The sequence below is a fragment of the Eretmochelys imbricata genome, chromosome 9 (genome assembly GCF_965152235.1).
Source record: "Eretmochelys imbricata isolate rEreImb1 chromosome 9, rEreImb1.hap1, whole genome shotgun sequence".
NCBI classification, from domain to species: Eukaryota; Metazoa; Chordata; order Testudines; family Cheloniidae; genus Eretmochelys; species Eretmochelys imbricata.
In genome coordinates, this window is record NC_135580.1 from 89,574,299 (window position 1) to 89,587,891 (window position 13,593).

Sequence of the window (13,593 nt, forward strand, 5' to 3'; positions counted from 1 at the left end):
GGTTTAGTGTGTCTCAACCATCCAGCACCAGTCAGAGGTAAGTGCAGAAACAAAGGGCTTCTGGTCTCCAAATGTAAAAGTAGGGTTTTCCCCAAAGCAGCCAGAACTCTTCACTTCTTGCTGTCCACTCTCCTCTCTCTAGGGTTAATTTTGTTTCTACTCTGTGTCCCTTTCTGGTTCTCATGCTCTGGTACAACACTGCAATGTTTGGACTGCAACTGGGCGGGGGGTTACACTGAAATTGCAATGAGAAACGTTTGACAGTCAGGAAAATCATTTCCTCGGATGTAGTTAAGATTTTAAGTTTTAAAAATAGACTGTCCAATAATTTAAAAGTACCTTGTTAGTGTGTGTGCATGTACACAGCTGCACCCACCCACCCACCCAGCCTTGAGTCCCCAGGGCTCTACGGACCCAGGCCTGATCCTGCCAACAGTTACTCCCATTAATACCACTGACTACTTGCGTGCAGAAAGCTAAGCATGTCCGTATGCATTTACAGCATCTATCAGTAGGACAAGGGGGTCAAACGTGTAGTGATAGTCGCACAAAATAGGTCTGTGGGGTCTAATATTAGTCAGGGAGTAGGAGGTAAATTCTTATTTGTGCTCAGTTGGGTGCTCTATATGCCTCCATGCTGAGCCTCTTCCTTTCCCTTCATTTGATAATTCCAGAGATAGGGTTACCTGGAATCTGGCTAAGATCTACTCAGCTAAGAGAGGGGCGGGGGAGCGCTAATGTTGGTCTTACTGCAATGGGTGGCTTATGAGCCCTGATGCTTGTCTCACAGGTAGGAGTCGTCATCGCGCAGGTCCCAGTTGACAATAGTGGGCGTTAGACCAGCCAGGCCATAAACAAGCCTTGGCTCTGCCGGGACTTACAGGAGACTTATTGCTGTTGTGCGATGGGGGGGGAGGGAGGGAAACAGCAGCTCTTTTTGGCCTGCTGGCTCTGGGCACCGGGGACAGTAAGCACCCCCCACCCCGGGCCCTGGGCAAGCTGGCCCCTCTCGCTCCAGCCCCCGCGTCTGTGCCTATACAAGGAGCCGCAGGTTAACTTCCGAAGAGCCGCACCGGACTCCGCAGCCAGGCCTTGGCCACCCCGCTTTACGCTTCACAGCACGTTCGTGCGGGTGCAGCCGGGCTGAGCCTGCAGGCAGTGCGCGTTGGGCAGCAGCAGGTGCCGGCCTGCGGCTCCCTCCCGGGCCGCCTTGCTGCCTTCCGCGTGCAGGGGAGCAACCCCCAGCCCGGCCAAGCGCTGCCCCTCCGCCCTGGGCCTGCAGCGTTGTGGGAGCCGGCCGGCCCCTAGCTCGCCCGGCCCGCTGCAGCGGGCGCCACGTGCGGACCCCTGCCCCCGTGCAGCGGGCCCCAGCGCCGGCGCTCCCCGGCTGCCGCAGCCCCCTCGGGGCACCGCTAGGTGGCGCTGTGAGCGGGGCCCGGCCCTTCTCGTGCTCGCGGGGTCTCGCGGTCTCTTGATGTCACGCCCACGTGACGAGCGTGTAACCAAAAAAAAAAAAAAAAAAAAAAGAGGTTACAGAGTAACGCGGTGCGGGCGGCGCGTGAGGGGCCCGGCGCGGGGGTCGCGGCCGCACGTGCGGGGTGCGGAGTTTGCGCGCGGGGCCCGCCCCGGGATCCCCGGCTCGGCTCGGCCCGGCCCGGCCTCGCCTCCGCCCGGCTCGGGCCGCACGTGGGGCCCGGCCCTCCCTCTCCCCGCAGGCCGGGAGCCGGCTCGGGCGGGCGGGCAGGCTGGCCGAGCCGATGGCCGGCGGCTGGATGCTGCTGGGCGGGGACTTCCTGACCCCGCCGCCGCCGCCGCCGCCCCCCCCGGTGCCGCCTCCGGAGCAGCCGCCGCCGCCCCCGGAGCCCGAGGCGGTGCCCGAGCCCGTGCTGAAGCAGTGGCGCCAGTACCAGGAGAGCGACTGGCACTGGGGGCTGCGCCGCCAGTTCATCCTCCGCCACCTGGCCGCTTACCCGGGCGCCGCCATCGACCAGCTGCTCTCGCTCTCCGTGCTCTGGACCAACCACGTCTTCATGGGCTGCAGGTGAGGGGCCGGGCCCAGCGTGGGGAGGGAGGTCTCCTCCCCGGGGATAGGGGGAGGCCTTGGGGCTGCCTGGTTGGGGCGCCGGGGCCGGTTTTTCCCTTCCCGGTAACTTTGTCGCGTTGGCAGAAGCGCGGGGAAGTGACAGGAGGAAGCGCCGAGTCCGTGGGTTCCTTCCTTCGCTCCCCTCCAACCCCTGCTCATTGTGCTCGGCTCCCGCCTACATCTCAGACCCGCTTTCCCGTTGTGTTCCTCCCCATCTTCCTGTCCCCCTCCAGATCCCACCTTTCCCCTCAGTGCCTTCCATGCTGCCCCCCCTAGGTTGCTTGGAAACCCCTTCCATAACCTCTCCCTGAAGGCTCCCATTGGCCGGGCTCAAACTGCTCCTTGAACCCCATCTCAGACAATGGAGTTAGACGGACTCTAGATGTCAATGGAAAAGAGGGGGGGGGGGTGGCCATATTATTATTTTATAGCACCCTTTCAAAGTAACTGTCCACTGGAAGTTCTTCTGAGTCCATTGGAAAGAGTTTCTTGCAACATCAGCAATTCTGAGTAGAGCAAACCAAGCTAAGGCATCAAATATGGTAAGAAGGTGACAATGGACGCATTTAGGACACGCTTTAAGGATGCCACCAACACCACTGTTACAGCAAGTGATAATATGGACACCACCTGGAAAGAGAAAAAGAGGGCGACCTAGAGAAATGTTACACAGAAAAATAAAGGAAGAAGTGAAATCCATCAGCATGACACCCAGCAGCCTGAACAGACCAGCACAAGCCTGAAATTAATGATGGAAACTGGTGGATGCTCTATATACCTGAGGAAGCGGGAGAGTAAAGAAAAATGAAAGGATGAGGCACTCAGACAGAAAGAGCTCTCATCAGCTAAAGCGTCTGTCTTACTGTGAGCACTGCATGGGTCCAGATCTCCACCTGACAGAACTGATAGCACAGGGTGGCCAAACTGTGGCTCACGAGCCACGTGCGGCTCTTTTACCGTTAAAGTGCAACTCTCAGAGCCCCCCAGACTGTTCGTCCACCTATCAGACTGGGGCGGTGGAGCACAGGACCTCTGCCTTGCAGTAGGGTGGTGCGGTAGAGGCTTCTGCCCAGCGGGGAGAGGGGTCTTGGGGCTTCAGCAGGAGAGGGGCTGAAGTCCCAAGCTCTGTCAGGTGCCTCCCGCGGGGCTGAAGCCCCGATCCCCATCAGGTGTGCCTCAGCTCTCGAACTTCTGAAGATTGTTGTATGAGGGTCAGAGAGCCAATACGTCTGGCCACCCTGTCACAGCAGGATGAGGTCTGAAATGGTAGACTTGATAGATAGCGGGGATATAACATACACCTGAGGGCTGAGGCAACAGCATGGGTTATAGTTAGTTATGCAGTTACTCTCTTTGGGCAGACTTGATAGTTCCTTGGTAGGTTATGTAATTAGTGTAAACACATTCATTTTCTGTAAGTGATGCTGTAGAACTGCATTTTTAGGAGTGACTTTGAATGAGTGTGGAGCCCTCAGGAATAGATTTTGGAAGGTGCAAAGTCATAAGTGGCAGCACAGAAGAAGGCATGGAGAAATTGGTGAAAGTATCATCAAGCTGAGCATCATTATGCAGAGCAGAAAGTATGTGGGGAAATGCAAAAGGAAATCACAGCAGAAAAGTAGGTGGGGCCTGCATAATAAAGGACATTGAAAGCAAGGAAGATAATTGAAATAGACCATAATAGGGAGGGAATACCAGTTGATTCTGAAGTCTGAATATTCCACTCTTGACCATTACTCTACAGATGCTTTCTTCTTTAGTTATTCCTTTTGGTGCATCCCACTTTCCAAGCCCTAGCCTAATGCTGCATATTTGAGATGTAAATGCTAAGAGCAAACTGAACATTTCCTTGATGTTTTTTTATTGAATACTAAACAGAATCAGTTTTTAACACATCACCTCCCAAAATGTAGGAACTCCGTGCAGGACAGCGTTTCTCAGCCTTTTTGACACCAAGTACTGCTTGCTGCCTTCCTAATCTGTATCAGGTCAATCTCAGGGACTGGCACTGGTCCATGGAGGGATGGTTGAGAAACATTAGTATAGGGAGAACCTGAAATTGACCTGAAAACAAAAGTGAAACTGGTCAATTTCCATTGTTCAAGATGAGAAAAATGCAAAAAGTAACTGTATAAATAGTGAAAAGTAAGTTATATTTTTAAACTTTGTGGTCTTCTTAATTTTAGGGTTTTTTTTAGAAAAGATAGTTGTATGAATAATTTTGTCTTTATGTATTTAGCGTTACTTAAAGCATAAAGCACCTGTTATAAAGCACCTTAAAACTGAATTTTCTGGCTATGTTAAAACACACTTCAATAATGGAAGAGCTATCTAGTTACTATCCCTAGACACGGCAATCATTAACTTGTGGAAACCACAATATAGTAACTAGGATACTGTTTTAGATTTCCACATCCCTGCTAGTCAGAATGAAAGGGCTGCTTTTCCTGTGCACTTTGACTGAAATTTCAAAAGTTAATGATTTTTGGGAGTGAGGAAAGGATAAAGAAATTAAAGAAAAATAAGTACTTGCTGATGACTTAAAAAGTATAGTGACTAACTTCAGTGAGGTAGGTAATACTTAAACAAAGCTCTGAAACATTAACAGGTAATTTAGACTTAAAATTTAAGATTTGATAGTCTTCTTATGAAGCCTGTCTTTAGTAGACGCTTCTCATCATTTGTCTGAATTTCTGTTAACTGTCTTAGTTTGGATCTAAACATCCCCCTGCAGTGTTCACAATCCAAACGTTTCATCATTGTGCTAGTGTGAGAGCGCCAGAAAGTGAAACTGGTTACGGTTTTTATCGTTTAATCCATATGCAAATAACATGAATGGCATATTGTGTTTTAATATTTAACACTTAGACTGTAAGCTCTTTGGGCAGAGACTTTTTGTTGTATGTTTGTACAGCACCTAACATAAATGGGGTCGTGATCCTAGACCGGGGACCCTACCACAGCACAAATAATCATATCCTCATGTGGTGTTGACAGAAGATATAAGGAAGCACTTAATAGTGTTTTAAAAAACCTATGGTATTTAATCTGATGATGTCCCATTAACCCATTTTCAACCATGGTTGCATGTTCACCATCTCTTTAAAAACTGCTAGGCCTAAAAATCAAGACCCACAGTTGCTTATGGAGCTAGGGTACCAGTTACCTTTATTAATGAGATGTATGCAGACTGACTCCTGCACTTGTATGGAACCCTGCTGTGCACAGGTGCAGGGTGCTGCCTGCCTGCATCTCGATGCAGGGCATTATCTGTCATGTGACTCATGCCAAGGAAGACCCAGTTACTAAGGAATTACTTGTGGATTACAGAATGGGCAACCCTTATTATTTCTTCGGCATTTTTACTGCCAGCTTACAAAGCGGAGTAGGCATATTTAAATCAGTTACATAAGACTTAAATGTCCCCTGTCTGCACTGGAGATTTCTTTATTCATTTCTTCTACCCTGGCCCGACACATGAATTAGGAAGGCTGTCAGATCTTGAATAATGATGTTACTGAACTCTCTAAATGTGTAAGTGGTGCTGCACAGAACCCACCAAAAAATAGGGTTACTTTCCCTGAAGAATTTACAAACTCGCAGTTGATGCACAAGGCAATAGTTCAGATATGAGATGGTGCAGATGCTGTCAGTCAAGAGATTTGTGCAGGAAGACTTCTCCAAAGATACCGTGAGGTGCAAAATTAACATGCCCTACAGTGGTGGAAAGGACAGAGGAGGAGAATGACATGTGACTCTTATGAAATATAGCTGAATTTATGTGTTCTGAAAAAAACTTCTAATCTGAAATGGTTTTTGCTTTCCAGGCAAAGTGGAGGGGAAGTTTGCTGTTTAAATTATATTAACTAATAATTTGTTCAAGCCCTGGTTGTTAATCTTTCCCAGACACCTGCTAATGGGAGGATTGATCCATTAGCCAGAAGTAGTTCTTGTACCCTTTTGGTTGGGTGCCATCTTTCATATCATCCTCTAGCTGAAAGGGGATAAAGTTTAAGTTCCAACCCTCCCTTTGGTTGAGGGTAGAGAGAAAGGGCTTCCATTTTTCCACCTCATGGCTGTTGGTGTGGGGGATGGCATCCACTACTCTGTGTCTCCCTCTGCTGCCATTTTTGCATCCCTCTCTTCCATGAATAACTGTAGTGCCTGCCATTGTTGAGGCTGCTTCCGGTTTTCTCAAGCAGCAGCATGAAATCAACCTGTTTCTTGGCAGTTTTAATTGCTGCTCACAGGGTTCTGAATAGTAGCTGCTTGGAAGAGTGATGAGCTGCAGTGTCTCTGCAGACTCAGGAAGAAGTTACTGCCTCAGTTTACATTCAGAGAGCTTGCTCGTGATATTTGTTACCTTATATTTAAACGCAAGCTTAAATTCTGGTTAGGTCTCCATCATTGCAAGGAAAGCTTCTCACATACCACCAGTGAGTAGACTTTCCATACACATGTAGCACCAGTATTGAAAAGCTAATCAAAGGCCATTTGCTTAAAAAAAAAAAAAAAAACAACAACGTATCTCTAGCTTTTGTGCTCAGAACCTAATGATGACCTTAGTTTTTGTCTGCCTTGGTAGACATAAGATGCTGACCTGATCCTCTGCTTAATTTAAATACGAGCCCTGTGGTAGAACACTGTATCCTTTCTGTACTGTGAGGGAAAATCTACAGCACATGGCTTTATGCAGTGTTTTCAGGCCATCCTTTGTTAGAGATTTTTCAGTTCAGCTTTTGCCATCTAATACACTGAAAAGATTTAGTAAATTACAGGAGCTGGAATTCTGTAACACTGATGAATTCTGCTAGATTAGAACTGCAAATGATCTTGGCAGTTCTAATGCCACATGCTTTTGCAGCAGGAACCAGACTTCAAGTAATGCAGGACTCCTTAGGAAATAACACTATCATACTGTCACTTTTGTGGCGGTGGGATTTAAAATGTTGTCGGGACATCAATGCTAATTTAAAAATAAAACTGCTGTTTAAAGTAGTAATTGTTAGTAAAAAGCAGATGAGTTCCTACAGTAAAAACTGAAGCGTTCCTTGGCTGCTGTCTGACATCAGTGATGGCAAATGTCTGGTGACATGTCACAGATTGTCACTAAGCTTTTTGTCTAGGCTATTGGCAATGAGTCACTGTTTCAATACTGTTCTGACTCCACTGAATTAAAACCCAATAAGTTTTCCTGTTTTCCTTGTTGCTGTATTAAGTGGTACATTTCAATAGCAAGAACTTTAAAGGGAGCTTCAGTTTACTCATTCAAACTCCATTAATGACTTGCGATGAATGATTGGTAGAATATTTGATGCTAAGATATGTGAATTTGTTCAGAATCTGTATGAAAAGTAGTGACTTGTTGCCTTATTATAGATTTCTTCTCTAGGGCCCCAAGTCTGCAAGGAGAGCCATACAGACAGTCTCCCGACTTCTTTGGGTTCCACACAGCCACATAAATCTGCTTGCATGGAATTGATGACAGGTTCAGCATAAACTTTCACCACCATTTATTAGAGCCTGATCCAACGCCAGTAAAGTCATTGGAAAGACACCCGTTGACTTTAATGGGTATTGGGTCAGGCCGGATTTGACTTGAGTTTTACTTGTAATGTCACAGGCAGCTTTCTAGTCCTAATTTAACTTAATTAGGAAGTATCCACAAGCTACGCTATATTGTACAAATATATTTCCCACAGGCGCATTTTTCCTTGTGTGAGGTGGTAAGGTCTTGCTGTCTGCATGGTTGCAAATACTGAAATCTTGGTTGTAAAGACACCAGGGGTTTGGTACTGGAAGTGGAAGTGGTCTGGTAAAAACCTGGCAGCATGGAGCTTTAGTGTAGCAGGTTCTAATGCTATCTGTCCTCGAATTCCACACAGGTATGGCTCGCAAGTTATGGAGAAAGTCCTTAAGATGGCTGAAGGTATCGATATTGGGGAGATGCCATCATTCGAGCTGGTACCTCGTGCTAAGCCACCAAAAAGACCCTGCTCTCCACCTTGCTCTCCCTATGCCAGTGAGTATATTTGCCTGCATATCAAAGGGGACGTCATTCTCCGTTGCTGCTTCAGTTATGATTTTCGGATCACGGGAACTGCAACTGCAAAACAGACCAACGTCTGCCTCTGACTGTAGCCAATAGTGGATGCTTCAGCAGGGAAATGGCAGCAGGCCAAATAAGCAGTGGACAACTTAGTGCACTGAGTTACATCACAAGCAGGCTGGATTTCTGCTTCACCCCAGCTGGTGGCTGGCTTATGGTAGAAGTAATCAGAGTTGTGGCATTTGGGGAACTTGCAAAAGTTTAAAAGCCTACGGTCATCTGATTTAGATGTCAGGGTTTTTTTTCACTGATCTCAAATGAACTGGGTTATGATAAATATGCTGCAACAGAGGTGTCTAGATGTACATGGCAGCCTGACCCATATTAGCATTGGATCAGATTGTTCTTTCCAAGTGCTTGAGATGGCCTTTTGCTTCACTGGTGAAGTCACGTGCCTGGCATTTGGGGCATGGGAGTTAAATCTTTTACTGTCGTTTGAACAGAATACTACTGGTGTGGAGAAAGGGTGTCCTTATACTTACTGTATTTATGCATCAGATATTTAATTCTTCAGATTGTCTTCACAGTATTTGTTTATGTAAAATTTGTGTCTTGTTTCTAATCCAGACACATTCAAATTAGAAACGAGGCACAAACTTTTAAAGTGAGGGTGAAGTGGTGGATTCTCCCTCTCGAAGTTTTCAGATCAAGACTTTTTGGAGGATATGCTTCAATATCAATTATAGAGCATTTTTCACCAGATCTTTACAAAGGAGGTCAGTACCATTGTCCCCATTTTGCAGACAGGGAAACTGAAGCACAGAGAGGTGAAGTGACTTGCTGCAGTCAGACAGACCTGGGGATGGCACCCAGGTCTTCTGTGTCCCAGTCCAGTGCTCTATCCACTAGGAAACACTGCCTCCCCCAATTTAGTCTCACAAGGGTGTCGGGGCAACAAAATGGCAGATGAAATTCAATGTCGATAAATGCAAAGTAATGCACATTGGAAAACATAATCCCAATTATACATATAATATGATGGGGTCTAAATTAGCTGTTATCACTCAAGAAAGAGATCTTGGAGTCATTGTAGACAGTTCTCTGAAAACATCCACTCGGTGTGCAGCGGCAGTCAAAAAGCTAATAGAATGTTGGGAATCATTAAGAAAGGGATAGATAATAAAATATAAAATATCATAGTGCCTCTGTATAAATCCATGGTACGCCCACATATTGAATATTGTCTGCAGATGTGGTCACCCCATCTCAAAAAACATATGTTAGAATTGGAAAAGGTTCAGGAAAGGGCAACAAAAATTATTAGGGGCATGGAGCGGCTTCCGTGTGAGGAGAGATTAATAAGACTGGGACTTTTCAGCTTGGAAAAGAGATGACTAAGGGGAGATATGATAGAGGTCTATAAAATCATGACTGGTGTGGAGAAAGTAAATAAGGAAGTGTTATTTACTCCTTCTCGTAACACAAGAACTAGGGGTCATCAAATGAGATTAATAGGCAGCAGATTTAAAACAAACAAAAGGAAGTATTTCTTCACACAAGGCACAGTAAGTCTGTGGAACTCTGCCAGAGGATGTTGTGAAGGCCAAGACTATAACATGATTCAGAAAAGATAAATTAATGGAGGATAGGTCCATCAATGGCTATTAGCCAGGATTGGCAGGGATGGTGTCCCTAGCCTCTGTTTGCCAGCAGCTGGGAATGGGTGACGGAATTAATCACTTGATGATTAGATTACCTGTTCTGTTCATTCCCTCTGAAGCACCTGGCATTGGCCACTGTCGGAAGAGAGGATACTGGACTAGATGGACCTTTGGTCTGGCCCAGTATCGCCGTTCTTATGTAAGTTACTGTGCTCACTATAGGAGTAACTGGAATTGTTTAACCAGTGTTATTTAGGAGATCAGACTAAATGATCTGATGGTCTTAAAATCTATGAACCTGAGTAGTACAAAAACCACTTTTTCACAAAGCAGTAGGTGAAGTGGAAATAATTCTGCAATATCTTGCCTAGGAATGAAAATTTCACTTACCTATTGCATACATCTTCATACAGAAAATCTTGGTATCTGTGATGTGGGGAGTGGGAATTCTGTACTCAAAAACTTACTAGTTACTGATGGTGATCATACTGTACATATTCCCTCCATGTTGTAGAACTTATTTTTTTAATGCTGTAAATTTCACTCATTCCGTAGATCCAGAGCCTCCCAAAAAAGTCCTCCCCAGGTTCCGCGTGAGACCTCGTTTTGAGCCTGTACACTTTGTAGCCAGTAGTGAAAAAGATGAAAGAAAAGAAGAGCCTTCAGACAACCAAACACAGGAATCAAACAAGGATGCAAACACAAACAGCACTGCCCAAACAGTCGAAAACTATGTGGATTTTGTTTTTAACAGTTTCAATACCCAAGAAGCAGATCCCCAGTTCTCCAACTCGGTGGGTTTTGGTTATGCAAGTAGCCAGACAGCAGCCACCTGTGTGGTTTTGAACAGCATGGACACTACCCAGAGTGGTGCTCCACAACTTTCCACTTCCTCTTCAGTTCTCCAGTCTTCATCAGATGCTTTCCCCCAGTCAGTTATGACAGCAAAGCAGTATTTTATTGACAGACTCTCAGCAGCAATCTGGAAGAATCTTGCTAACCCAGATGCTAACATTGGGACTGATAAAATTAACTATACATATTTGTTGACTCGATCAATTCAGGCATGTAAGACAAATCCTGAATATATTTATGCTCCTCTAAAAGAAATTGCCCCTGCCGACCTCCCAAAAAATAAGAAGCTTCCAACAGATGGCTTTGCTTGTGAAGTGAGATGCCAAAATGTCTACTTAACCACTGGTTATGCTGGCAGCAAAAATGGATCCAGGGATCGAGCCACAGAATTAGCAGTCAGGCTGTTGCAAAAGTCTGTGGAAGTTAAAGTTGCTCAGCGGAAGTTCAAACATACCTATCGAGAGGACTTAATAGTGTGTGAGTCTGGCACATGCCCGCAGGAATTGCCTCCTGCTCTTAAACAGCTTGATGACTTTCTAGCTGCCAACAAAGATTTTTCATCTGGGCAGTCTGGTTCTGATCCCTTGCAAGGTTCTAGTAGTTCAACCAAACACTGGACTAATTTTGTCCTCACAGAAAATGCTAGCGATGCTATAGGGATACTTAACAACTCGGCTTCATTTAACAAAATGTCAGTTGAATACAAATACGACTTAATGTCAAACCGCTCATGGCGCTGTAGGGTCTATTTACAGGACCACTGCTTAGCCGAGGGATACGGCAGTAAGAAAACTAGCAAACATGCAGCTGCAGATGAGGCTTTGAAAATTCTTCAGAAGATGCAGTCCAATGTGACACCCATCAAAACAACCCAGGTTCAGAAAGTGGGCTGTTCATCCCGGAGTTCTGGCAAAAAGAAAGACCTGAAGGATCTTGTTATCTATGAGAATTCTGAGAATCCTGTGTGCACGCTGAACGACACTGCTCAGTTCAACAAGATGACAGTGGAGTATGTCTTCGAAAGGATGACGGGCATGCGGTGGAAATGCAAGGTGATGCTAGAAAATGAGTTCATTGCTGAAGCAGTTGGGATTAAGAAATCTGTGAAGCATGAGGCGGCGGAGGAAGCTGTGAAAATCCTCAAAAAGACACAGCCGACTGTCGTCAATAACCTGAAGAAGGGCACCATCGAAGACGTCATCTCAAGAAATGAGATTCGGGGCCGCTCAGCAGAAGAGGCTTTCAAACAGAAGATTAAAGAAGACAACATAGGAAATCAGATTTTAAGAAAAATGGGCTGGACAGGTGGTGGGTTAGGGAAAGATGGCGAAGGGATACGAGAGCCTATTGCAGTGAAGGAGCAATTTAAAAGGGAAGGACTCGGGCTTGATGTGGAAAGGGTGAACAAAATTGCTAAAAGAGATATTGAGCAGATCATTCGAAATTATGCACGCTCAGATAGTCATGTTGACTTGACTTTTTCTACAGAACTTACCAATGATGAGCGGAAGCAGATACATCAAATTGCCCAAAAATATGGTCTTAAAAGTAAATCCCATGGGCAGGGCCATGATAGATTTTTGGTGGTAAGCAGAAAGAGACGCAAGGAAGACTTATTAGACCAACTGAAGCAAGAAGGCCATGTTGGGCATTATGAACTTATTATGCCTCAAGCTAATTGAGCTTCATGGTGTCCAATTTCATTGGTGAATGCATAAGGAGATGGAGTTTCCTAGATCCCTAATTAAAGAAACAGATGCTGCATTTTCTTGTTGTGGGATATATTAATATTATGTTTTACTTTGCTCATTTAATTTCCAAAACTTTATTAGAAAAAGAACTTACAAAGTTCTGTCCAATTGTATTAGCACAACCCAGCAGCCAATAGTGCAGTTACTGTATGTGTCTTTGATATTACTTGTTCCTTCCCATTTTAATAGTTTTGTAATAGCAAAAACACATGTCCAACCACAAAAAAATTGACACCGTTTAAAATGATAGTTCCCTTATTCTTTTTGCCCCAGGAAAGAAATTTTGCCTTTTAAAAACAGGGGAAATGCAGTTCAGAGGAAAAAATATGTAAAGTTGGTATTAACTACAATAAAAATACAGTTTTATTTCCAGAAAAAACAGGATTTGCCACATTTTGTATGTATCTTAAATTTTGTGTGAAACCTCAATTCTAGAAGAGTTAGCAAAGTAAAATGTCTCTACCTTGTGTGTGTGTGTTTATGTGGGGAAAAGTCTTTAACCAGCTTAATGATACAACTTTCTTTATAACTAGTGTTCCAGTTTATTCATAAATTTTTTGCCATACTGAGAATTAATGAATGCACCCTAATCAACTTTGTACTAAACTGAGTTAATGCCGGAAGGATTTTTACCTAAAAGTACTGCTTGATATGTGCAAATGCCATGGTGGCATGTAAAAACCTATTTTTACTTTGACTCTGAGCTCTTAACCCTGAGCAAAATCAAATTGTGCTTCATTATTTCTATCCACTACGTTAATGTATCTGTATGTCAAGGAGAGATTCACACGTAAAAGTCTTGTGCTGCTCCAATACGTGGTTTGAGTGTGGAGTGTCTCCAGGACTGGCCCATCTGGGCTAGAAGAGCCCTCTGCCTGAAGAACAAATAAGTTGGCTTCTGCAAGTCACCATTTTGGGGATGTGTCCTTCCACCATTGCTGAACTTTTGGGAACCTTCCAAAAACCAGTCCCTGAGCCATGCCTTTTAAAACAGATTAAAACTCAACCTCTGGGTGAAGCAAATCTAAATTCTCCTGTAGGTGCTGCTTGTTCAGATGGGACCTACTGTGTCTTTTCCAGCTTGAATATCTGATTCACTCAGCCAGCTATGATAGATACTCCTCAGTAGCCACTCTCCTGTTTGTCCCTGTGCTTCACTTTATCATTCCTGCCTCCCATATCTGCCTCTCCATC

General features: G+C 45.1%; 1 protein-coding gene across 1 annotated transcript; it reads left to right on the forward strand.

Annotated features, from left to right (window-relative positions):
• The first annotated feature begins 1,603 nt into the window (after nucleotides 1-1,603).
• NKRF (NFKB repressing factor) lies at nucleotides 1,604-12,866 on the forward strand. Its single transcript, XM_077827064.1, has 3 exons — nucleotides 1,604-2,041; nucleotides 7,969-8,105; nucleotides 10,349-12,866. Exons 1-3 carry the CDS (start codon nucleotides 1,758-1,760, stop codon nucleotides 12,328-12,330), a joined length of 2,403 nt encoding a protein of 800 aa, XP_077683190.1. The 5' UTR covers nucleotides 1,604-1,757; the 3' UTR covers nucleotides 12,331-12,866.
• Nucleotides 12,867-13,593: the final 727 nt, after the last annotated feature.